The sequence below is a fragment of the Citrus clementina genome, unplaced genomic scaffold, assembly GCF_000493195.1.
Source record: "Citrus clementina cultivar Clemenules unplaced genomic scaffold, Citrus_clementina_v1.0 scaffold_2, whole genome shotgun sequence".
NCBI lineage: Eukaryota > Viridiplantae > Streptophyta > Magnoliopsida > Sapindales > Rutaceae > Citrus > Citrus x clementina.
The window spans coordinates 22,184,828-22,211,692 of NW_006262688.1; the positions used below are offsets into that span (position 1 = coordinate 22,184,828).

Here is a 26,865-nt window from a genome sequence, read left to right on the forward strand (position 1 = left end):
AAAGAGGGGGCGTTAAACGCACCGGGGGACTTTTTTTGAAGACAAAAAAAAGGCCCCTTGGGTTTTAAGGGAGGCAAAAACCCAAAAATCCCGTTTTTCCCTTTTGGGAAATTTCTTTTTTTTTTAATTTTTTTTTTTTTTCCGAAAAATCCCCCCCCCCCCCCCCCCCAACTAAATGGCATGACTTGATCCCAATTAACTGCCTCAAATAGCAAGAAGATTCCATTCTACGATTGTTCATTGTTTCCTTTGTGGCGAAACTAGAAGATAACTAAAGTTGATAATTGATTAGCCTCGTCTTTGTAGCACCATGGGACACGTAATATCATTTAGGCAATTTCTCAAACACGTAACATGCAAAACATTAAAGTAAGTGTATTATTATCATTTGGCCCACCAGATAGTAACATTAAGTAAATACATTTTCTTTTGGCCCACCAAATGGTAACCAAATGAAACGTGTTTGGATATTCAGGCTGATTTTTCTTCGAGAATAGCTGACGTTTGTGTATGTGTACCAAATTGATCATCCAGATTACTACAAAGTCAATGTATGCACATAAAATAATTTTATATTTTAATATTTTTCCTGAGAACAAACGATTGGGTGGCTATCGGCTCTCTTATCCAGCTTGACTAAACTTAACCGATATATTTCAGCTTGTCAACAATTTTATACCCACCAAAGTAGACTAATTTTTCTCAAAAAGAAGAAGAAGAAGAAGAAGGTTGAAAAATTTTGCCATTGTGTTGATCAAAATTTGGCCCTAATATATTTTTAATTGCGACATTAATAGACTGATTAACGTAATATTAAAAAGAAGCATCTTTCTGTTAAATGGATTTTCTCGATTTTATATTTTCATTAATTTTGGCTAATTAAACTTGACTAATTTATTGTGTGCAGGACTAAATTAAGATAAATCTTATTACATTTCTAATTTAATATGATATTAAAAAATAAAAAGTATATTTTTGCCAAGCAAGTTATCAATATCAACTGTTCGTCAATCTTCAACTCACTTATCTTACAAAATTAAAATAAATAATATTAAAGTTACAAGATAAATTTGCTATATCAATTTTATCTTATATGCGAAATGACATTCATGATACCATTTGCTGTATCAATTTTCAATTTAAATTTGCATTACTAAATTTGTATATGTGTGTGTATTGCATAAAACTCAAAGATTATTTATCAAATATATTTTTGAATTACTATTTTTTTAACCAAACCTCAAAGGTACGAGATAAAATGCGAGATATAAGTTTCTCCTTACACATTAATGAAAATTTTTTGGCTAATTATTTCATTTGAGATCAAATCACATGTTCTCATGATTTTTTCTCCCCAATACAAAATTATATGACCACAAAAAGACAACAAGCCCTTTAGATTAAAGCTTTGATTATTATTAACTAACATGCTGGACATCTAACTCCCACAAAACATCGTATTAACAAAAGGAGTATATTTCGAAATCCAAACCAAATTTTAATTTAACAATTTAAAATGAATTAAATCTTATCTCAATCTTATATTAATGAAATTTCATTTGCCAAGATGCACTTAAAACTCAGTCCACACCGACCAATACCAACATACCATGGCTTCCAATACGATCTTCCATTTATTTTGGAGGTGAATCCAAGATGCATGCTTCCAAGAATTTATATCCCACAATAAAATAAAAGAAGTATATAATTATATATATTATCCCAAGAAAAGAAACAAGATTTAAAAATTAAACCCCACGAGGACTAAAAAATGCCCTCTGGAAAACAAAAGGGCGCGTCCCTTATTTTTTTAGGGCACCAGGCCGGCTGGCCCAGGAGAGGTGCCCTTTTTACTGCCTGAAGTAACATCAAATTTGGTGCTTATGAATCACATCATGGCACGTGTCAGGTTTGCCTGTGAAATGGGTCCTATCCCATGCAGACATTTGCATGCTTCCACGTGAGATAAAATTTAGCATGTTACATGTAACGTGATTGGACACAGTAAGCACAACTATCCAGTTACTTCCTGCCACGTACCAAGTTACTAGATCTGATCACGTGTACACACATTATCATTTGGAATCATTTCCAGCCCAACTTCTTGCTTTGGCTTATATTGTATAATATAACTAAAAAATAGAACCGTGCTTCACGCAGCTTTGAAAATAAAATTTAGTATTATCATTTTTTTTTATTTTACACTTGATAAAACTGATAAAAAATATGAATTGATTTTTTTTAAGATGAAGCAGCCTTATAGAAAATAAAAAAGCTATTAGTCAGCAATACAAATAAAGAAGCAACGCAAGATAAATAATAAAATGAAAGAATATATTATAAAGTGATTTTATTCATTCCAATTGTGTGTGTACAAAACAAAAAGATGAGCTCTCCTTTTATAAATACATAATCACTCCATGAAATTAATGAAAAATTATAGATCATAATTCCTTGTGAGATAGTGGGAGTTATAGGGAAGGCAAATGTTGCTAATGGGAGATAGTGGGGAGACTAAGAGATATATGTTATGAACATCTACATTTATTTCATTACAAAGAATATGCTTCATTAAAATCTTTACATAATTGTTATTGTGTAATAATAATCAAATTAATTATGAGAAGATGAAAAGCCAAATCTAAAAGAAAATTTCTTTATTTATTAGATAATAGAGAATATACAAATATGAGAAATGGTGATGGCACATCAACTCCTCAAATCCCAACTTTATATATATATTAGAAAATAGAACCGCGTTTCACGCGGCTTTAAAAAAATAATTTAGTATTATTCTTTTTTTTTACTTTACACTTGATGAAACTGATAAAAAATATGAATTGATTTGTTTTTAAGATGAGGTAGCCTTATAAAAAACAAAAAAAACTATTAGCCGGCAATACAAATAAAGAAGCAGCGCAAAATAAAGAATAAAATGAGAGAATATATTATAAAGTGATTTTATTCATTCTAATTGTGTGTGTACTAAACAAAAAGATGAGCTCTCCTTTTATAGTTACATAATCACTCCATGAAATTAATGAAAAATTATGAATCATAATTCCTTATGAGATAGTGGGAGTTATATAGAAGCTAAATGTTGCTAATGAAAGATAGTGGGGAGACTAAGAGATATATATTATGAACATCTATATTTATTTTAATAAATTCATAACACTCTCCCTTGGATGTTCATTACAAAGAATATGCCTCATTAAAATCTTTACATAATTGTTATTGTGTAATAACAATCAAATTAATTATGAGAAGATGAAAAGCCAAATCTAAAAGAAAATTTCTCTATTTATTAGATAATAGAGAATATACAAAGATGAGAAATGGTGATGCCACATCACCTCCTCAAGTCCCAACTTTATATATATATATAGATATAGATATATATAGATATATAGATATAGATATATATAGATATATAGATATATAGATAGATATAGATTGGCATTTGGCAAATGCATGCATGTAAATGTTGATTAAATAAGTGAAGTAGACTTTCTTAAATTTTAATAAAGAAAACTTGCACTTAAGATTAAACGGTCAAATATTAATACATTCGAAGCTAAAGGGGCTAGCATTGTCTTCTACTATTCTACATGTTTCTATTTCTCTGCAAATAATTTATTATTTGCTATGCTAATGCCATGCATTATTAATCCATGAAACTATCATATGTATGTAATAAGGTTTTGAGACATTAAAATACAAATTATTTTCCCTCACCAAATGTGAACTAAACAAAAGAAAGACGCCCTGCATGAAATGGAATTGACCCAGTATGGTGATAAATTAATGAGAATCAACTGTATGCTTGCAAAACATAAATGCTCGACCAATTTGCTAATATATACATCAACAAGAATGGGAGACATTGAACTATTATTTTCTAAATGAATTAACATAACTATACCTTCACCGTTTTAATTGCGAAAGATGAAGATGGTTCAGTAGAAAGTATTCATATTGAGTTATGTGAAAGTCATAATTTTGAGTCATGTGATCATCTGCCTTGAAGGACCACAACTCATTTAATTCTCATTTTATATTTATGGGCAAAAATATGGCCTTGCATTCACCGCTAATTTTGCATAGATCAATTGTGGAGGCCAATATATGACAAAATAAGGCATTATAGTATTTTAGGGTCAATGTCAATTAAACTGTCCTACTTAAATCCAAACACATTGAATGCAAAGCGTGGAAAAAGCCATCACACTACTAGAGGCTTTTAAAATGAATACAAATCTGATAATTTTTTTCTTTTTCAAAAGACAATAATATATCATCTAACTATAACAAGTTTTTTTTTTTTTTTCCTTCAAAGAGGGAAAAAAAATACCATATAACAAACAAGCACGCTTGAACCCGCTAGCTTCATTGCACAACAGACTCAAACTTTCAACTTTATTAATGAGATAATGATTATAACTTTACAAGTATTAAGTAAGATTTTGTATTATAAATTTGTGGGTATTAATTAAACCAAATAGTTTGCCCATTTGTTATTGAAATTGTAGCTCAATGGTACTCAAGCCCATATATGAGCTCATTCACTTTGAATAAACGTAAAATACCTTTCTGATTCTGAATATGTGTTAATAGGAAAAATTTCCGAGCCAATGATATGACAAAAAAGTCCCGAGTTGTCTTACAAAATGAATGTCTCTAGAATTCTAGTAGATTTCTAGTAGATCTTAGATTGTCATGTATATTTAAAAGAAAAAAAAAATAGTATCACCGATCCACCGTATAATAAATGAAATATATATATATATATTATGAAATAATAGCGGGGTAAGGGCATTAATGTCACTGCATGGGACTGACTTGCACTGAGGCAAAAAATTAATTAATAAACAAGGAAGGTTTGATGGTGACCGTTTGGTAAAATGGTATTAGAAAACGAAGCGGTTAGTGGGTCTTCTCGCTTGCTGTTCAGTTCAACGTCCCGTGCCTGCAAAGTTGTAGAAAGCCTTTTTGAGCTTCACACACACAACTCTGTTCTGATTCTTTCTCTCTCTCTCTCTCTTGTTAGAAAGCCAAGAACAAAAAACTAAAGAACAAAAGCAAAGCTGAAAAGAAAGAAAAGAACAAACAAGAAACACAGAAGATTTGCAATATCAATCATCCCTCTACCCTGTTTCAATTTCTGTTACCTGTACTTCCATTTCTCTGCCGTAAATTTTGTATCTTGTAGTGTACTACACTTGACTTGACTTGACTTAACGCAGTTTTAGATTCTGATTTTTCTGTTGAGTTTTGTGAGCTCTTGGGATTTGTCCGGTTCTGCGTTGGTTTGTCTTTTGGCGTTTGTTTTTGTACATGGGTTGTTTCTTGTGATAAGAAGAAATAGAGGAGAAATTTTGGTCAAGAAGAACTAAACTAATGTCTTTGAAAAGCAAAGGAGAGCTCACTTCAAGAAGCGTTGTATCACAAAAATGGACTTTTTTGCTTTGTCTGGGATGTTTCTGTGCTGGCATGCTCTTCACTAATAGGTATGTTTACCAAATTTTTATTCATATTCTGAAAGGTTGTTGCTTGTGGGATTTGATCAATTGGGTTGTTTATGGTTTTGGTTTAGTGGTTTCAATTTTTCATGTTTTTTTCAAACTTAATTCTTTTAAAGACCAAGTGATTTTACACTTGTATTCTAAGATCTGTATTTTAGCTGATTGCAATATGTTTCAGTAATGAACATATATCAGCTGGTTTTGTGGTGTGCAAGTGTTTTTGTTTGATGGGCAGCTGTGAAGTTTCTTTAATTTGCTGTTTTGATAGTGTATTTGGTCTTGCCTGTTGTGTGATTGCTTTGCTTATTGATTTTAAAGATGAGATAGATCTGAATTTGATGTTCATTGAAGAAACAAACCTAATTGGCTTGATTTCTCTAAAAAAATTATCATATGGATTTGGATTCTGGTGACAATCTGGTTCTAGTGCAAACTACTGCCTACAAATTGTAGTACAGTTGTATTTGTTAGGCTTCATATTCTTGCTTGAAATAAGAAGTTGAATGAGTTGCGTGGCCTGTCTCATTGTTTCTTTTGGGCACTGTTTTTGTTCTTTCTAAACCAACCGTTATTATATCAAAAAAATAAATAAACAAACCAACTGATATTAGCTATAGTGCATTTTTGTGAGAAACAGTTATATATATGTGGAATTGGGTTCAGTTGAACTCCAATCTGATAAAAAAATTGCTTAGTAAATGTTTCTGCATTTGGTCGTTGGGAATACCATATATAGTGGCTTATTAATTATGAAAAAATTGGTGACAGAATGTGGGCAGTTCCTGAATCTAAAGGCTTCACGCGGACAACTGCAATGGAAGCGGAAAAACTAAAGCTAGTTTCAGAGGGTTGTAATCCAAGACTTGTAAGTGTCTCCATCCTTCATTAGAGAATCGGTTCATTATCATATTTCACTCTACCAAATCGTGGCTATGTTGTAATCTGATTGGGTCCCTTTAGTTACAGCAGAAAGTAGTAAGGCATGACTCTAAGGATATTTTTGGGGAGGTTTTTAAGACTCATAATGCCATACAGTAAGTTTTGTTTCCTTATTTAATATCTCAATTTACTTCAGGCTTAATTCTTGATTTGATCTAAAGCATCCTGAATGTTAAGCTTATGATAATATGTTTGATGTAGGACATTGGATAAGACTATTTCAAATTTGGAAATGGAGCTAGCAGCTGCAAGAGCAGCACAGGAGTCTATACTCAGTGGCTCTCCTTTGTCAGAGGACTTAAAGAAGACTGAATCATCTGGTAAAAGGAGGTACCTGATGGTGGTAGGCATTAATACTGCTTTTAGCAGCCGCAAACGAAGAGATTCAGTTCGTGCTACATGGATGCTACAAGGTTCTTGGATTGCTCCCCTGTTTCTTTAAATGTTATCATTCCCTGTTTCTTTAAATGTTATCATTTTTAACTTGTTCATTTGATTTTGATGGCTAAATTGGTTTTGTTTACTGATGTTCGATTTTTCTGGGAAAAATAGGTGAAAAAAGGAAGAGATTGGAAGAAGAGAAAGGCATTATCATGCGATTTGTCATTGGTCACAGGTTGGTAGTCCTTTTATTATGAATTATGATTGTATTGGATAGGTTGATCCGTATTTGTGCTTGAATGTCCTTGTGCAAATTTGACCAGCTGAGCATCTGCTCTGGATCATTCATCTCCATGGGGGCTTCTATTGCTGAACCCAGGGAGGTTAATTTCTATAGCATACAGTTGTATTGACAATTTACATTTTTTTTCCCCCTAGTGCAACGTCTGGGGGTATTCTTGACCGAGCAATTGAAGCGGAGGACAGAAAGCATGGGGATTTCATGAGGCTGGTAATTCCTGTGTATCATGTTTTTCTATTACTGCTTACCCTATATTTGCTGCACATTTGCTCAGTCCAATAAGTTCTATTCATTTTCAAAACAAAGAAGATGGGGCTATAAGTTGACATGTAAATGTTGTGATCATCCAAACAGGACCATGTTGAAGGATACCTGGAATTGTCTGCCAAGACGAAGATATATTTTGCTACCGCAGTTTCTTTATGGGATGCAGATTTCTTTGTAAAAGTCGATGATGATGTCCATGTAAATATAGGTAAGTGGATCTTCTAATTTTTGTAAACTTTTGAGTAAATGGTATTCCGACAGCATTTTATAAGGCGTTCCACTTTCATTTTTGGATGTGGTTGTGACGGGAGTGTGGAGTGGTAGAGTTACAAATGAATGGAACAAGGTTGAAAATCTATATTAGAGCCCATATACATCCCACACAAAAACCAGGCAAAAGCAATTTTGTTCCTAATTAGCAATTCTTTGATATATTAAGTCTCCTCCCTTTCATATTATTGCAGCAACACTTGGACAAACTCTGGTTAGACACCGATCAAAACCAAGGGTATACATCGGATGCATGAAATCTGGTCCTGTCCTTAATCAAAAGTAAGTCATAGTTTCTTAACTTCGATTGTTAAAGAATGTTGAGAAAGCAACAAAGTTCCTACTTTTCTAATACCCAATTCTGTGGAACAGAGGAGTGAGATACCATGAACCCGAGTATTGGAAATTTGGTGAAGCAGGAAATAGGTACTTCCGTCATGCAACTGGACAGCTTTATGCCATTTCAAAAGATTTGGCTGCATATATATCAATAAACCAGTAAGTATAGATGGAAGATTTTGTTTTGGGTCTGGTTGCCTCTGATGTTACCTTCTTGTGAGTGAGATGGTAATTTGGTGCATAATCTCGCAGGCATGTTCTACACAAGTATGCTAATGAGGATGTTTCATTGGGATCATGGTTCATTGGACTTGATGTAGAGCATATTGATGACCGAAGACTATGCTGTGGCACTCCACCTGGTAAAGTCTTGATTCTTCAGAAAATTTGGATGATATTACAATCTTTATTGAGCTGAACAGGATCACTATAATTTATAGGTCCTAACTTGTCATTACTGTGTTACTGGAGAATTTTAGTTTAGTTGTCAACAAACAGCTAACGTATCAATTCTACACCTTAAAATTAATATACTACCTAAGATGAATTGACTAAACATCTTAACAATTTGATTATTGTTAATTTTTTTAAGGTAACCTGGAAGTTTCAGAGTTCAACATAGAAATAATTAGATTCACTCAATCAAATCAACAGTATCATGATGGAACCGGATGAGACCCAATATTACAAATGAGAATAAAATTGCCACATGACTTACTGCATAGATATAAGCAAATAGAGAACAGGATACTATCCCCCTCTGCAAATAATGGTAATATGTTTTTGTCTATTAATGTTCCTGATTTTGTATCATGAACTTGTCATTGCAGACTGTGAGTGGAAGGCTCAGGCAGGCAACATTTGTGTTGCTTCATTTGATTGGACTTGCAGCGGAATTTGTAGGTCTGCTGATAGGATTAAGGAGGTCCATCGGCGGTGCGGTGAAGGTGAAAATGCTTTATGGAGTGCTACATTCTAACAAGTCTGTTGAAAAATCTTCCAAACTCTGGAAGATTGCAAAATAGGGTGAAAGAAGCTGGTGTGCAATTCTTTTTCTGTGGTTTTATTCGAGTATAGGGAATTATATATACATATCACAAAAGATAGAAAATGAGAGAGAGGGAGAGACCTTGCTACGTGGTCCTGTCCTATTTTAGTAGAAGGGTTTGACCACGATAGCGGCCAGGAAAGGGAGTTGTCACCACTCACCCATTCTTTGATGCTTGGAGGGCCAATTTGTAAGTTACATTTCGATGCCTATCAAGCTGTGATAATAATTGCAAGATCGTTTTGGTGCTTTTTTACACTTTTTGTCGAGCTTTTTGATACCATCCGTATTTGCAAGTTTTAAATGCTCTTGCCAACTAAAGCCAATTTGATAGGATCTTCAACCATGTGAAAGCTTATAAAGTTTTATATTTTTGTTCTCTTTGTTCTAAAGAAACTCTTACGAGGTTTTGAGGTATCGATCCGTTTATCAAATGCCACGAGATTTCATTGTCAATAACCCGGAATAAAATACATTAACCTCAGGAGTTGTAACATCTGATGCTCATGTTAATTACTCGGAAGCCAAAGCAACGAACAAAAGACACTTCACATGAGTGATTGAGCGAGCGATTAACATATTTGTTTCCTCTTATTCAAGACCGACAGTGTTCAGATCCACGGCAGTCAAATTCTCATCTCTTTAGAGCAACAAGAAACAATCTACATTTTAAAGCTTCAGCAGAGTGAAACTGAAAGGTCTCAAGAGCTACTTATGAAATTTCAAACAGTATCACAAGAGACTTGAATGTGATCCTGTTAGTAACGGATGAACGAAAAAACAAACAAGTAATTGCGGCTTTCGCTGTGGAAATTAATATGCATGGAACTGGAAGGTCTTCGAACCGAAGGCCTTTCTTTCCTACATTTGAATTTATTGAACCCTGGGTTAAATCATTGTGTGGGAACTGCAAAGCACTGGGGAAAGAGTCAAAGAGAGAAATAAAAGCTTACTGAAGATGCAACATTCCAGGATTCATTACTTAGTTGCAGAGATTCGAGTTGCCAAATTCCACAAATGCATGATTATCGAGCAACATATTAATTAAGTAGTAATTCAAGAATTAGAAAAACTGAAAAGGGTACAAGTTCATAACAATAGTTAAAAACAAATATCGAATGCAAGATCAACTACTTAAATCTACCATTACCTCCGTTCCTGTGCCTGTGGGCGGAATCAGGATTTTGACTCGGCAGCAGGGGCCCATAATGTAGCATGACAAATTCGAAAGGGTCATAACATAAAAACAATGATGCATCTAAATGGAGCCAATTGAACAGTAAAATTTAAATAGAAGCAATAAGCTAGAATTTTAATTTAAACCCCTACTTACCTGACCTCAACATAATTACGCGCTCCCCTGTGCTTAAAAGAAAGCAATTAGAGAGCGAGTGGCACGTGATATTGGCACGGCTCAATCAAAAAGCGGAGCTCAAAAAGTATTGAGCACCGTTTTCTTATTGAACCGCACCAATATCCCGTTGTACCCATCCATCCTCCAAAATGGTCACCACAATCTTCATTTTAACCCCCAAAAGATAGGAAACAAGATTCCAGCATCCTGCATATTCCTGTCATATTGATATAACAAACCCAAAACGACAATAACCCCCAAAAAAAAATAAAGAAAAAATTATACTTAACGTAGTAAAAAAGATACAGATAAAAATATTGAAAAGATGAAGAGCTAGCATGTGTAAATGAATTTGGTAGTCATATACAGCTAGCTGGCAATGATAAATATGTTTTGAGTAGCAGAGAGAGACTGGCAAAGGATCAAGTGAAGAAGAAATGGAAGCATGCAGCTGGGCATGGAGATTTTCGGTGAACAAGGTGAGAGAGAGAGAGACAGACAGAAATGTTAATAAGATGGCTAAACCTAAGCAACAAATTAATAAGCGGGGTGGCATTGAAGAAGGAGCTAGCATTAAAATCTTCAACCACCCAACGAGAAAAGAGGTTGGAATATTAATTTATGAGGGTACAAGAATGGGGGGAAATGTCTCACGGAGACAAATCTTGGAGCTTTTAATGTTGCATTTATGAGTGATGGGGGTAGGCCGTGGACAGGGCAGGCATCAGAGAGATTTTTGAGGGGAGGGATGTTGGTTCTGTTCATTCAGCATTTATGTATCATGCCGAATGGCAGCTTTGCTTTGCTTTGCTATGTTTTGTTTTTCTTTCTCTTTTGGTTTTGGTTCTCTCTTTCGTTGCCCTACTTTCCCTTATGGAACTTCGTAGGTTCAGTGGTGTATTCAATTTTGCAACTAAATGCCCATCTTTAGTTATACCTATCGTGTTATTATTTGTCTACATGCTGGGCATATTTGTTTGGAAAAATGTTTGTTTATATATATGAAAGCTTATACATCATTATTGTCAATAATGGTAGGCATGAAGATAACTAAAAGCTTAGAATAATTTTGGTTTATAGTGAAGTTGATAAACGAAGAAATTTTGAGAGCATCTGTACAACGTTTTTACTGTTTTCTGCTTTTTATTTGCCAAAATAGAAAAAAAAAAGGCTAATAAATTGATGGCAGATGCCTCTTCTTTACCCCTCGTTTTTGAGCATTTCCCCACTTAATTCCACTTATACCTTGTGTTCAATACTAATACCAATTAGTAAAAGTTTCACAACGGGCATGACATGTCCACTCTTGTACGCAACAGAGATGAAAAAAAGTACCTTGGATAAATATGGAGTACGTATTAATTTGCATAAATGAGTTACACATAATCACAAACACAATTCGAAGTGTGCTTGTGAACTGTGAAAACAAAGAATGCGATTTCAGTAATGGTTTCTAATAAACCCTAAACAATGAAATTTTTTTAGTCTATTTTTTAATTTTCAGCTGCATGTCATACTGTTTTAGCTCGACTTTGGTTTGTGCCGTTGACGAACCAAAACTTTTAAAAACTTGCTGGCGGGGGTGGTGTCGGTGAAAAAATTCAAATATCAATGGAGAACATAGATTTCTTAGAAACCTTAAAATTAATTAGCTCTCAAAATGTAGCTAAGAGGTGACGAAAACTTGTTGTGATGAGTTGGACTCAATCTAAGTTAGTGGAGCACCCTTGAGGGCATCTAGTTCAATTCGTCAGGTAATGGCCTTTCAGTAATCTTTGGATATACTACGGTGGTCCAATACGTACAGCCCTTTGCAGGTGACCATTTGTGAGGCTCTTCTTGTGGAGTCTGAGTTAAACCAATAAGGGTACTTTCGCCCATGCTAACAGTGCCCATTTACTTTCACCATGGTCTCTTACATGACAAGTGGCCATCCCTGAGCTTGAATAAGGAAAATTTTCTGATTTTTCCAGATGATAGGGTGGCTCAAATGGCTCTCGCCAAATCTTTCCAATTTTCATTCCTAACCATCCAACTGCCCACTGTATAATGACTCTTTATACTTTATAGGGGCATTTTGATCAATGCACCCATTTATACACGTGTTCTCCCTTCCATTTGCTTTTTCTAATTAAATTTTACTACCAAGACATATTTTGTTTTTCTTTGCGATTTCAAATTTGTACTGCAAAATTAATTATGATTTATATAATCCTCATAAATAGATGGGGGGGGGGGGGGGGGCAAGGAAAAGACATGCAAAGATCGATGAAAATGAGTTTTCTTTTCTAGAGTTAATATAGTGGGGCTGCCACTCGCCCTCAAAAATTCGATTTGAGATAGAAATAATTAAGCAAGAGAGTTCGTTTTCTCATAAACTGTAAGTGAAATAGACATAAATTGAATGGTAGTGAAAAAATTTAAAATGTATTTTATAAATATAATTTAAAACAATTTCAATAATTATCATATTATCAATATCGATAGTTGTTTGATTATAATATCAATGTTAAAAGAAAATGCGACGGGACCAGCATTGAAATAATTAAATTAGTGAATAAAAAATCTCTGTCACATTCTCCTGTCATCTGAATACATTCATAGAGTAGCGAATTGAAGAAACATTTACTTCCATGCTTCCATCATTTTAATGGCGCCTTATATCATAAAAATTAATTAACATAGAATTTCTTCCATGAGTGATACACACCCACATGCATATTTGCTTCCTTGTCATAACTGTAGTAAAGACATATAATAAATGAAGATGCTTTCCTGTATTTGAACTTTGAAAGTAGTTCTTTTGCATTTACAGAAGGCAATAAACGCTAAGGACTTGTAGTTATCAAAAGTCGATGAAAATGAGCATACTATCACGATTTCTCTACCTTACAGTTAATGTAAGGTATATCTCCTCATAAATTGAGTTGTGGGTTCCACTTAAACTCACAACTAATAAAAAGGATTGTACCTTAGGTTAATTGTAAGGTAGCAGCTCTCATACTATCAAGGAACCTACATTTGCAATATCAATAATGCCGTCGCATTAGTATCAAGATTTAACCCCAGACCGATAGATCTAATTTTAGACTGGTACAATTAGAGGTCACGTTATTTACAAAAATAACTCAAAAGTTTTTTTAATTTTCAAAATTAGCCAACCTAAGTTGGATTCATTTAAACTTAGCTTAGCCAATTAATTTTTTTTTTTTTTGGAATAAATAACCCTTGCCATTTGGATTTGTTTAAACTTAGCTTCTCTTCTATCCCAAAACTAGTGGCTTGCGCTCGACGGTGTCAGTGCTTTTTCGACAACAATCGATAGCAGCTTCATGGAAGTTTGATAGCAACATCAACTCCCGTAGAACGCGGCTCCATTTCCGACAATTTGACGGTGGTTTTTCTTGACAATTTTGACATCAACGAATTTTTTTTTTTTTACTTAAGATTGAACTTATTAGAACACAGTTGAGTGTATATTTCATGATAGATAAGGATTATGATTAATTTTCTTTAAAGTTTGAAAAATATTTAATGAAATTGTGATTTGATAAAAATGGTATATGAGATGTTTGTTGAAATGTCTCTCTCTCTCTCTCTCTCTCTCTCTCTCTCTCTCTATATATATATATATGTATGTATGTATGTATGTATGTTTGGTCAAGTTTCTAAGAATTTTACAATTTGGTGAATATTTATTTTATTTTTCTATGAAGTTTCTATATTACACATAGCACATTAGGTCCTATATCATTTTTGATAGATTAAGGTGTTGTAGGTTGATGGTGCCTTGCTGTGAATCCGTGTTCATGCAATGCTGACCATGTCGCACAAAGGGGCTTGTCGCTCAAATAGCAAAATACAGCAAGTGTTTTGGTGCGATAGGTGCATTTTTGTGAGATGGGCACCAGTCACATGGGCAAAAGGCAACTATCACACAAGAACATAACAATATACCTATTGTGTTTTTATGCGATAATACTAAAACATAGCAATTTATATATGCGTTTATTTCTATTCCAAATTTAATGAATGTGAATAATGAATAAAATTTGGATTTTATCACAGATACAATAATTAAGAAGCCATGAGCAAAGCTTAATCCACTTGGTCCAAAGAAAGAATCAGGTACAATGAAGATTCTAGCATCCAAGCATTTACAAAAACTTCAAAATTTAGAAATGTGATGGAATCTATCAAAAGGAAGTTAATACAATGATAATTAAGATTATTGAAGAAAGATTTATTTAGTCATTACTTGATGAAAACCACCAGGTTACACCTCATTAAAATAAGGGTGTATATTGCCAATTCTCTTCACTACTTAATAAACATTCTTCTCATTCAAATCCCTCGTTGTTCGACTATGCCATTTACTGATTTTCAAGAACAGTGAGCCTCAAAACATATCATTGTTGACCTTACCAACTTTGTGAAGTTCTAGTATTAACTTATTCTTCTCAGCGAACAACTTAGACACACTAATATCATTAGAATTACAACTTCTAATCAAGTTTAGAGTAACCAAATTTGAAGACAAAGTTGGAACAATATTTATAAGGGGATCAACCGCTATCCTTCTACTTGAACAAGGCATTGGAGGAATAGGTCACTTGTTTATATTATTAATAGGAATATTGGAATGATCGATGTCCTATCATCAACTGGGCTATTGAAATAATCATCAATAAGACTATTATGCAGTTCTACACAAATATTATACGCTTCTGGGTTGATGATGTCGTCAATATGATCATCATTGTTGCATAATGGAGAGTAACTTTACTCTAACCACATTGTTGATGGTAAAACATATTCTTCAACATCCGTTAACATTATGCCATTGTCACCAGCGCTGTCATTGTTGCCGCAGAGTGGAGAGTAATGCTGCTGAAACAATGTCATTTGTGGCAACACCTATCTTGAAAATTAGAAATATAGATATTTGCTCTAGAAGAAGTTTGAATCTCTACAAGCAGGACAAGATCTTAGTTCAGAACTTGAGAAGATGTAATAACAAATATAGAGATGTACCCAAAATTGACCACATTATAGGCCATATGTAACATAATCTTGACCATTTTCATTATCAAATATGTCTATAGGCAATGAAATGTACGATATGTTATGTTTCTACACCTCAAAGTTATCTTCATTGTGATACTATATTAATTAGGATTTATCTGCAAAACCTCATATACTCTTGCAAGAAACTAATCAAGCATACAATCTTTTCAAACAAAAAAAAGCTCTATTCTTGTAATTTACATGTTCCATATGGCTATTCGTCAACATCTCTCACCAACTGTCGTCACATACTTGAAGCACAATTGAATCCATTAAGTTTAAAAAATATTTAAAAAATAAAATAAATATGAATACACACTACAAAATATGATACAGTCAATACGCAATACATTTCAAAGATGGATATCACATATACTGTGGTTATGTGTGACATGCAATTTTATATGCAAACTCATAAATTTACGCAAATTTTGGTTCGAGCATATATAAGGCAAAATAATATAAGCAGTTTTGGGTTTGATTTGTCCCATTCCAAGCTTCAAAATGGTACATTGTAGGCCCAAATAAACTCATGTAGCCTAAGTTATAACGTCCAAAAAATACCGAGCACATTTTACATGGTTGTCATATATATTTTGATTATGTGAGATAGAAAAATTTATGTGCGATAGGTGCCAATCACCTAGCATGTTACATATAAATTTGCATTGTATTTATGTGTGACAAACACCTGTCGCACTGCATGTCACATATAATTTGGGTTTTGTTTTTACCTTAAATTTCTATTGATTTTTCAATAATTTTTTTTATTTCTCAACTCAAATTAAGTACTTTAAGAAATTGCATTACTTTATGAATAGAAAACAACAACACCACCACAAAATTGTATCAATTTCAAACCTAAACCTTAAGCTTAATGCATTAACCTTAAGAAGGTCTCCAACTTTTAATTGGGGTTTATTGTATAAAATTTTTAAAACTTATAGTTTTTATTATTTACAAAAAAAATAGGGACTGCTAAAGAAAATACCAAAATTGAGTGTTTGGTACAACTAGAGACAGTTAATGGGCCGGGCCAGCACCAAAGCAAGGCGCATGCGTGCTCGTGCTCGTGCCGTGCCATACCCACTATGTGTTTCATGTCGTGCTTAAATTTTTTTGCTTAGGCCCGGGGGGCACACGTGCCGTGCTATGGGTCGGGTCGTGCCATGCCTAAGAAAAAAAAGCCCACTAAGTAGGGGTGGGTACGATTCGGTTCGGTTCGGATCGAAATTAAGTAGAACCGATTTTATAAAAAGAATCGAATAAGAACCGAACTCAATAAGGACCGAACTCAAACAGATCTTTTCGGATCGGTTTGGTTTTTTCGGTTTTGGGCCTATTGGGTCTATTTTGAATTTTTAAAATTTTAGCCCATTGGGCCTCATGAATGTAATAATTTTTTTCAACAATTAGCTCATTCTAATTTCATTACAAATATTAACAATAAATATAAAGTATTCAAAATACGTTTTATCACTAATATCTTACTAATTACTAATAAGGTACTCACAAAATATGAAATATTAAAATTTCAAAATACATAACCAAACTCTAATACTCCATCTACATAAACATAATCATAATATTGTAAAGACAAATAAAAATAACAACAATTACAACTTACAACACAAAATAAAAAGAAAATTTAGAAACAAACGCCAACAACATTCTCCCATGTTCACCCAAAAAATAAAAAATGCAAACAAATGCCAACAACATTCGCCCATCTTCATCAATATCAACATCAACTTTAGGAATTTTTCAACTCAACATTTGGATCTATAAAAAAAAAAATTAACACATGTCGATTTGAATAAAATCTAAAATTAATTCGGTTTTTCGGTTCAGTTGAGTGAACCGAATACCGAACCGACATTTTGATTTTTTTTACAAATGATATATTTCAATTTTTTAAAAATAAAAATCGATCCGAATTAGAAAAAACCGCCGGTTCGGTTCGGTGTTTTTAAGACCACGGTTTTTTTGCCTACCCCTACCACTAAACATTTTTTTTAAGAGCACATACTAAGCTGTTGGCGTACTTTTTTCAAGGTTATATATTTTTCTTAGGTCTATGCCTTTATTCAAATTTAATAGAATTAAAAATTTAAAATTCAAGTCCATATTCAAAATAATAAACTAATAATAGTAAGAAAATATAATAGTAATTACTAAGTGTGACCTTATAGTATTAAAAAATTTTTAATACTTAACAACAACAACAACAACAATAATAATAATTTTTTCTTAAGGGTTAACTTAATTGTTAACTTGGACTTACATAGAGTCATAAATCATAGATTATAATAATATTAATAGATATTTATAAAATCATTATATGTATAATTTTATTCATTAAAATAATGATATCAATTATTTATTTAATAAATTATAAATATAAATCAATTATAGTATTTTTTAACCAAGAATTAAATGAATTTAAAAAATTCAACTTCAAGTTATTTGTAAAATCATAAAATTTTAAGTTTACTTTCATTAAAAAATAAAATGTGCTTATTGCGGGCTTTTTTATCTTGCCGTGCTTAGCCCATCTCTAATCGTGCTGTACTTTTAAGGCCCGCGTGCCTAAAACTTAAAGCTCGGCCCTGCCTACATGCGTGTCGTGCCATGTCGCTTGCCCTACCAAAATATACTCGTGTCGTGTCGTGCCGTGCTCAAACCGTGCCACGTGCCATCCGGCCCATTGGCCATCTCTAAGTACAACGGTTGCAAAGTAGTTTTGTCCTATTTGTTAAGTTTCCTTTCAATTCCTGGTTGGCTTTTCAAACATTTTAAACTAATTTTAATGTTTGTCTAATTATTAACTTAATTGATCATAAAAGCCTCTGCTAAATTTTAAAGACACAGGTTTTTGGTTTAGACTTTCTTTTTTCTAATCTAAAATCTCTTTATTCTTTTGTAGCAACTCCACTCAATTATTGCCACTCACAACTCCATTGTCGTTAATTTTTTTTTAATTGGAATCTTTAGGGTACATAAAATAAATTGGATAAGTAAAACACATTTTACTTTTATAAATTATATATTGTATAACATATTTTGTATTTAATGCCTCAAAATTTAATTGAATAAATTAGTTTCATTGAACGTAATGAATGAATTGATGTCATAAATCATAATTAGATTAGAGATCAATGACTGAATGATAGTATAATTATATATATAAAAAAGTAATATATTTTGTAATGTTGATAATGAGGTTATCCTTTTAACACTTTTAATAGATAGAAACATTTCGATGACAATTATAAATGTATAGACTAAAATATTTTAATAAATATGAATTTTATACTTATTATTTGTTTTTTAATATTTATATTGCTGGGCTGTTCCAACTGAGTCCTTCCTATATTGAACTTTTGCCCTGCAACTGGGTACAATGATAACGAAAATGGCTTATTCTTTACTGAGATTATCATTATATGCAAGGTGGCCATCAACCTCTAGACTGAAGAAATAAACCATTTTAGATCATGTTTATATGGCACATAATTTTGTCCTTGCATTGAAAGATTGTAAGTGACTCCACTTTTCCAGAAAGTAGTTACAAAAGAGTATTTGTGATGGAAATTGCTGTCACATAAAGGAGTCATAAGTATCATGATATAGGTATCAAATCATGCTGAGAATATACATAACACACACACACACATATATATAGAGGGAGAGAGATGACATTCGCACCCTAATGTTTGAGAAAATAATCATATAAATCTCTAAGTTTTCAATAAGCGACACTAAGATTCATATTTTATTATAGTACCCTTTGGTTTTATTAATTACAAAAATTGACTACAATCATTTATAATAAATAAAAATATAATATTAAAATAAACATAACAGTGTATACATTTTGAAATAATTTCAATATTTAAAAAATATTTTAATACTTTATAGTCTTATATTATATTAAACTAATTTTTTTAATAAATAGAAAAAAAATTGGTTTGAAATTAATTTAAAAGGGTTAATGTGAATCCTTTATTATTTTAGTTGCTTAGCTTTGTTTGGAGTCTTAGAAAAGTAATGGGAAAATAAAAGGATGAGAAAATGATATGAAATTTGTCATTTTCTATATATCGATAGTGAATGAGCTACCTCATCTTATTCTTAAAGTTTGATTCGCACCCACCTCCCTCCCCCAGAATTTCTTTTACAATTACTATAGGTGATGTTTGGTATTGTTTTCAAATTTTATTTTTTGTTCTCTAAATTTAGAAAATATTAAGTACATATATAGATTATTTCTGAAAATTTTTAAATGTGCAAAATTCATTATATACTTTTAACAAAGGAAATAGGAAAATCATTTTTCTTATTTTTTAATCTTGGGTTTTAGAATGAACAACTTTCTTCCTCTATAATCTCTCAAAATAATAATAATAACAACAACAACAAACGACAATAACAATAATTTTTTTTGATAAATTATAAACCAAAACCTTTTTTCTTTCTTCACGTCAATTTGTAGCTTTTCAGTTTCTTTTTTTTTTCCTTCAAAATCTCCTACAAAAACATAAAAGACTGATAAAGAGTCAGGAAATTCAAGAAATATTAAATAATTACAAAGCAAAAAAACATTAATGTGAAATTAAACACTTATCAAATAGCTGGATCCTTACAATCATACTCAAAGCACATTCGTTTTCCTTCCTTGTTTGTGTCCTTACAATTTTACAGTACTTGCACAATGATTCAGTGTTTCTCTATTGCATTGATACACTTATAAGATAAAGATGTAATATATTTACTCTTATTTGTGAGACATTATCCATTAATAAAACTTAGACACTAATTGATGAAAAGGATAGATTGTGATAATGTGATTATTAAAATGATGTAGGTTTTTTTTAAGGGTGAAATTTTGCTTTGTAAAACTTGAAAAATAAAGTTGCAATATTTTGGTTTCGTATGAACATAATTTTCAAGTTTTTCAAGCCCCAACCAATAAATTTAGTATATATTTGATATGACTTATCTAATGGCCAAAAGTTTTAATTTAATCTCAAAAGTTCTTTTGAAAATTTTAAATATTATTTAGTTATATTTTGAGCAAAACTTAAGAGGATCAAATAAGTTATTTTGCCTCTACTTACAAAAATTTAAATTTTAGGCTTTTGCAAGTAAAGGTTATAGAGCTTTTTTAAAGAGTTAAAATTCTCAAAAATATTCTTTATTTATTTCATTAATCTAATTTCATTCTTCTATAACATAACTATAGAAACTTTGTCTATTAATGCAATTTTATAAATTTTAATAAAAGTTCTCTTTGATAACCAAATAATTAAAATATTTTTGAGATAGAAACTCTACTTATAAAATCTCTAATGCTAAAAACTCTATTTAAATAAATTTTATTTGAAAAGTTATATCAAATAAAGCCTTAGCCACTAGAGAGACTCATAAGCCTCCTTCAAAATTTTAACCATATAAGTATTTAAAAAGGCATAGTAAACTGATTTTTACTAGATTTATTTTTTTAAGCTGTGAGTAGTGCTATATATCTCAAAATTTTATTCTAAAATTTCAGTCCAAATGATGTGGCATTTATCAGTTGAATGATGGAATAATACAATTGATTCACTTCAAAATTTTCAAAAATTATCAACTATTCATCATTGACACATCACATGTCACATTATTTAGGATTTTTATCATTATTGCTCCATTTACACGTTCATAAACTTAGAAAGATTAATCCCCTATTTGATACTGAAGTACTTTACTTTTTAAGCTATAAGTGCTATAGAATAAAATTTAATTATGATATAAAAGTTGATAGGTTATAATAAATATAACTTTTAAAATAATTTTAATAAAAATATTAAAACTTTTAAATTTTTGTAACATAAATGTGGGATCAAATCAATTTAATTGGGCTGAAGAGATGAATTTTGAAGCAATTGTGCATAGTGACAGCGGACCTTTAAAACGATATTTTACCCAATGGGCCGAATTGGACAGACAACTTATCTGGATTTGGGCTGTAAACGTGGATTACTGTGACTGGTTAGAAACTTAGAATTCTTGTGGTACGATACAATTAGAAGCATTTGTTGGCGAATTAATAATTTTTTTTGTTTAATTAAAACATGTATTATTTTATCAGATGGTTGAATTCGAAACGTTAACCAAACTCATTAGTCAGCCTTTGAGGTTACGTTTGGTACACAAGATTAAATTGGACTGAATTATGTTAAATTAAATTGAGCTGAATTATATTATATACTGTACTATGTTTGGTACAATATTAAATTGCACAATGTTAAATCATATTTAAATACAAAAAAATATTTATGAATATTTAAGAGTAATAATTAAAATTAATTTAAAGGCACTTAATAAGAGCATTAAATATGTAGTAAATTAGTTATTGGGTAGTCATAATTATAATAAATAAATATAAATTAATAAAATTAATTTTTATCAGATATCTTAGATATATTTTATTTTAGGGTTCATTAATGTTGCAACAGTTGTACAGTACAACAGTTTTTGTCCTTATCCAATCTAACCATTAGATGGTTCAGAGTTTAATCTAACGGCTTATATTAATTTATGGCGATTTGAAGATGCAACTTACAACCGTTGGAGCCCCTTTTTTTCTTTTTATTCAGCGATGAAAATTGCGTAAACCATGGTGTTCCGTTAGCTCCAAATATCAGTTAGAGTTTGAATTCAAGGTCGCATGGAATCGCATCTATTCGAGATCCGTATTGGCGTTGAAATCAGATTCTTTGAATCAACGGGTGGACTAAATTAGAAAGGAAGCCGCTGATGACTGAGCGGTGGCGGTGACGCCTGTAAACTCAACCTTGAAAACCTGAAGCAGGTTAGAATCTTTGTTGATCTCTCTAGAAATTGCACGCGTCTTATTACTATACCACCTATCGGGTTATAATGGAGTTCGATTCTCTCAGAATTGACCAAACCAATATGGAGACTGTTCAGAAAGAAAGTAAAGGAAAGAACCAAATTGACTCGCCAGATAATTGCGGAGGACAAAAATCCTTTTGATAATCAGTTCAAGATTCAGAAGTTAAAAGTCATCATCCTAGCGGTGAATTAACAGTTGAATGGTGGTTTAGTAATAACTATTTTCTCCTTCAATTTATCTGATGTCGAAATCAGATATACTTCCGCCTGAGACGACCACGCTTCAACTAGGAAACCATTGGATTATCGAAATTTTGTGTGTGGAAAAAACTATTACAATTTTTCAGTGTGGATAAGATTTCGATATGGCCACTCAAAACACACCCAAAAACACCATGTTTCAATAGTTTGTGTCTGCTACAGTTTTTTAACTTGAGGCAACCAGCTGCTTTAAGTACAAAGTGTCCACCTCAGCCGTTAGATGCAATTGGGTTTCATCCAACGATAGTAATAAATGCAGACAAAAAAGCGTGATATGTTGCAACTGTGGCAACATAGGCGAGTCCTTTATTTTATCAAAAAGTTAGCAAATAATGTATACATAAAATCAATTATTTACTTGTATTATTAATTTTCATGATTATTTGTAATATTACATTGGTGATTATTAAATTTAATACAATCAATTATTGTAATAAATTATTAAATAGTTAATTTTATTGGAGTAAAAGTACCAATTTAATTAGACTACAAAAACAAAATAAAAAACAAATTCAAGTAAATTATGAATAAAATAATTAATTAAGTAATTAAATTTTAGGTTACAAATAAAAAATATATTATTTATGAAAGAAATATAAATAATTTTTTTCTCTTATTTTAATCCCATTTAAACCCACTTATGAATTAGGATTATTAATCTCATAATTTAAAATTTAAATTTAAATTTAGTTCTCCCTAACCCAATCCAAACAAGTAGCCGAATATAAGATAAAAATATTTAATCCAAGATTTTGAAATATTAAATAAACGAGATCGGATAGCTGTCGTTTTACGCCTAAAGGATGATTGCCTTGGCTGGGTGGACTTTTCCCCGTGTTATAACTTAGAAGTACTGTATTAGCTAAGTTTAGGGATTTCTTAGCTTGGACTCCAGTTCGACCTTGCCTGCTTTTGTTGCTTATCAATTTTGCGATCTCAGCTACATTTCTCTCTGAAACGGAGTACGCAATAATTCTTTTCCTTTTTTTATTTCTCTTCCAAATTGAAATGTTGAATCTACCGATATCAAGCCTTATTTTATATTTTAAAATTTTATTTTTTGTTTATTTATTTATTTATTTCTTTTTTTCAGAAGCACGCTCATGGCGAAAAATTCTTTTAAGCTAGAACACCCCCTCGGTTAGTGATTCTTCTATATTATTGTCTACGGGTATTGTAAAAAATATTTTTCTTTTGTTTTTTAAAAAATGTTTTTCTTTTGCTTTTTGGGTGTGTCTTAGGAGGAATAGGTTTTGATTATTTGGAACCCTAACCCTAAATATTATGATTAAATTATTTAAAAGGCTGAATTTATGTAGTAGTTTTGCTAGTCTCGCGTTATTGTTCCTGGGATATTGTTGGAATTGTAATTCTGGGCTGGCGGCACAAAATAACTTCAATTGATGCGAATTCTGGCTCTCATTAGAATGAGTAGGATGACTTAACTGTACCTAATTTGACTCATTAATAAAATTGGTTTAAACTCACAAGACCTTTTTTTTTTTATTAATAATGTTTTCAGTTTTTAGTTGTTAAACAAAGAGTTTTGAATCTTTTGGTGCATAAGGCAGTTTGTGTGTGAATGTTGTGGAAACTGCGAGAGCTAATTGACAGTTTCAATGAAAATTCTTATACTTAAAAACTGAAGAATTATTACTATTAGGTTGTGTAAGTTAAATTTTGTAATGTTCTATATGCCAGAGAGGAGGCAGGCTGAAGCTGCTCGCATCAGAGACAAGTATCCAGACAGAATCCCAGTATGAATGTCCAACACAGTGTGTGTATGTGCATGTGTGTTTTCCTTTTCCCATTGAGTTTATAATATGATTGGTTATGGTGTAGGTGATTGTGGAGAGGGCCGAAAAAAGTGATGTACCTGAAATTGACAAGAAGAAGTAAGATATCGTCTATTATTTGTCGGGTGATTAGGATTTTTGTTTATACTATATGCATTTGACTAGAACTTCTCTGGTTGTTTTATCGTCGGTTAATTGGTTTCTGAGGTTTTCTCTGTTGATCTTTGTCTCCACTTGCTTGATTAGTGAAGTTCAGAGTGTTTTGGTATTCTGGGTGCCAATTTTATGCATTATTATTATTTTCGGAATGGTTTGAAACTAAATCTGCATTTTTGGATGATGTAGATATCTGGTTCCTGCTGATCTGACTGTTGGCCAGTTTGTGTATGTGGTGCGAAAGAGGATCAAGCTCAGTCCTGAGAAGGCTATTTTCATTTTTGTGAAAAACATTCTGCCACCCACTGGTGAGATAGAAGTCATATTATTTGAGTGTGAAAACCAGACTTATGGTTTTTGTCCTGACTCTGTGTGGTGTCCATTATGTTATATGGTTATTATTATTATTATTATTATTTTCCTTGTTGCAGCGGCAATGATGTCTGCCATATATGAGGAAAACAGGGATGAAGATGGCTTCCTTTACATGACCTACAGTGGGGAGAATACATTTGGGATCTTCTGAAGTGTGATCAAGCTACTATTATGTGAATAATGCTTCAAGAAGTTAGGTGAAGAAGGGGTTAAGTTGTAAATAGTTCTATGTTCCATTAGTTTGGAATTTCTTTTAGTTAATGGTATTATATGTAACAACCTAAAAGTTGGGATCAGCAACTATTTACATAAAATTCAATAGTTTTCTCTATGCATTTGCATGAAAGATTTGGTTAGGCTCTACAAGATGTCAATTTGATTGCTGTTTGTCATTGATTTGGATGAGTTGGTGTATGCTGCAATAGATGAATGGGATTGAATGGGATTGCATTAGAAGGGTTATATTAGTTTGCTTTGATGCTTGTTAAGATTTTTTGCACTTTTCACTGATGTCTATGTACTGTGTTTGTGATGCCAATTTTTTGCTATAATCATGAGAAATAATATGCAGTGCAGAATTTTGTGTTTGAATTAATATGCAGTGCAGAATTGGCACGAACACTGGTAGATGGTTTCAGATTATGCGGTATAATATTCTGTCAAATAGTAACTCATAAAAGTGAAATGCCATCATAGTATAATTAGTTAATGACATATTTCAACTTGTCTGTGAATATATGAATATACTGAAGTTGGTTGGATATCTCCATAAAATTCAAGCCAACGGATCCATCATTGAATTGATAGTTCGAAATACAATCTCACAGGAAGCAGAATTCAATCTTTTAAGAAGATCCCTTCTTCTGGTACTGTTTTTTGACCCATTTGATCCCCGCCGAAGTTCCAGCCTTAACTTTTTGGGCACCAACTGCAGCAGCTGATTTAGCCTTGTCGAATCCGGCTGAAGCTGCTGCCTTTACCTCTGTAATTTTGTTGCCCCCACTGCTGCTCGCATTTTTGGTCACGAGTTTATCATCTTCCTCATCAACACCGAAGCCACCTGTGCCCCACTGATCAGCCCAGCTTGGTGCTTTACTTCCCATAGTTTCTTGAATGTCAATCCAGCATTTGTAGATACATCAGTAAGCCATGCTAATAAAAACAATCCTAACAGATTCTACGTATGCAGCCTGTGTGAAGTAAATGGAACCAAAACAGCTTATTTATTTCAGCAGTCCAAAGTCCAATGGTTTCTTGCAGCAGACAGAAAATAACTAAAATTTACAATATTATGTCTTATGAAACTAATAATTTTAACCAGTCGGACACTAATCCTCTTTGTCCCACTTTCTAGCTTCACATATTCATCACATATTGAGAACAGCATGGATCAAACTCAATAAAATAGAAGATCAAAAACAACGAACCGCAATAGTAACAAGACAAAAAAAGAATGGAAATGGATCAATGGAAAGGAAGATTGCAGAAAAAAATTAGATAAAAGTTCTGTGAATTGTTATTAGAAGCTAGAGTAGGCACAACCAGAAAGACTTTTAGAGGATGATATAATTACCTTGTGAAGAGTGATCACTGGTGAAATGATGAGGGCTCAGAGACGAGTTTTCTTAGTGAGGAAATGGGCAAGAATTGGGCAGAAGTGGTAGTAATTAATACATGTGATGAGAGGATTTTGAGGATGGGTGAAAGATGAGTAAGCAAGTAAATTAGGTAAATGTAAGTTAATGGACTTGCTGGCTTTTGCTGACTTCCTAGCTGTATCACGTACATTATGCTTCTATTTTGCATAAGATAACGTGCAAAATTTCCGTTATTTTGCCATTTTTCAGAGAATGTAATTGGCTCACACTTTCGATATTGTAAAGCTA

At 32.3% G+C, this 26,865-nt stretch overlaps 2 protein-coding genes across 4 annotated transcripts; both read left to right on the plus strand.

Moving 5' to 3' along the window:
* Positions 1–4,920: 4,920 nt before the first annotated feature.
* Positions 4,921–9,326, plus strand: LOC18050375 (probable beta-1,3-galactosyltransferase 2). Of its 3 annotated transcripts, none has more exons than XM_006447505.2 (11): positions 4,921–5,510; positions 6,294–6,390; positions 6,486–6,559; positions 6,666–6,877; positions 7,017–7,080; positions 7,284–7,356; positions 7,501–7,621; positions 7,878–7,965; positions 8,056–8,181; positions 8,275–8,384; positions 8,853–9,326. In XM_006447505.2, the coding sequence occupies exons 1-11, from the start codon at positions 5,401–5,403 to the stop codon at positions 8,999–9,001; spliced, it is 1,224 nt and encodes a 407-aa protein (XP_006447568.1). In that variant the 5' UTR covers positions 4,921–5,400; the 3' UTR covers positions 9,002–9,326. The 3 variants fall into 3 exon arrangements, with proteins under 3 accessions (XP_006447568.1, XP_024047310.1, XP_024047311.1); XM_024191542.1 differs by having other exon boundaries at positions 6,492–6,559; XM_024191543.1 differs by having other exon boundaries at positions 6,495–6,559.
* Positions 9,327–23,456: 14,130 nt separating this feature from the next.
* On the plus strand, positions 23,457–25,325 carry LOC18050376 (autophagy-related protein 8C). Its single transcript, XM_006447507.2, has 6 exons — positions 23,457–23,614; positions 23,746–23,792; positions 24,354–24,409; positions 24,495–24,547; positions 24,794–24,912; positions 25,036–25,325. Exons 2-6 carry the CDS (start codon positions 23,756–23,758, stop codon positions 25,128–25,130), a joined length of 360 nt encoding a protein of 119 aa, XP_006447570.1. The 5' UTR covers positions 23,457–23,614; positions 23,746–23,755; the 3' UTR covers positions 25,131–25,325.
* Positions 25,326–26,865: the final 1,540 nt, after the last annotated feature.

Excerpts from the sequence above, each read along its gene's own strand:
- LOC18050376 (XM_006447507.2), top strand. The coding sequence starts at position 23,756 with ATGGCGAAAAATTCTTTTAAGCTAGAACACCCCCTCG. Across the intron at positions 24,548-24,793 it reads CCTGAAATTGACAAGAAGAA|ATATCTGGTTCCTGCTGATC; the intron begins GTAAGATATCGT and ends TGGATGATGTAG. Across the intron at positions 24,913-25,035 it reads AAACATTCTGCCACCCACTG|CGGCAATGATGTCTGCCATA; the intron begins GTGAGATAGAAG and ends TCCTTGTTGCAG.
- LOC18050375 (XM_006447505.2), top strand. The coding sequence starts at position 5,401 with ATGTCTTTGAAAAGCAAAGGAGAGCTCACTTCAAGAAGCGTTGTATCA. Across the intron at positions 6,878-7,016 it reads TGCTACATGGATGCTACAAG|GTGAAAAAAGGAAGAGATTG; the intron begins GTTCTTGGATTG and ends TGGGAAAAATAG. Across the intron at positions 8,182-8,274 it reads GCATATATATCAATAAACCA|GCATGTTCTACACAAGTATG; the intron begins GTAAGTATAGAT and ends ATAATCTCGCAG.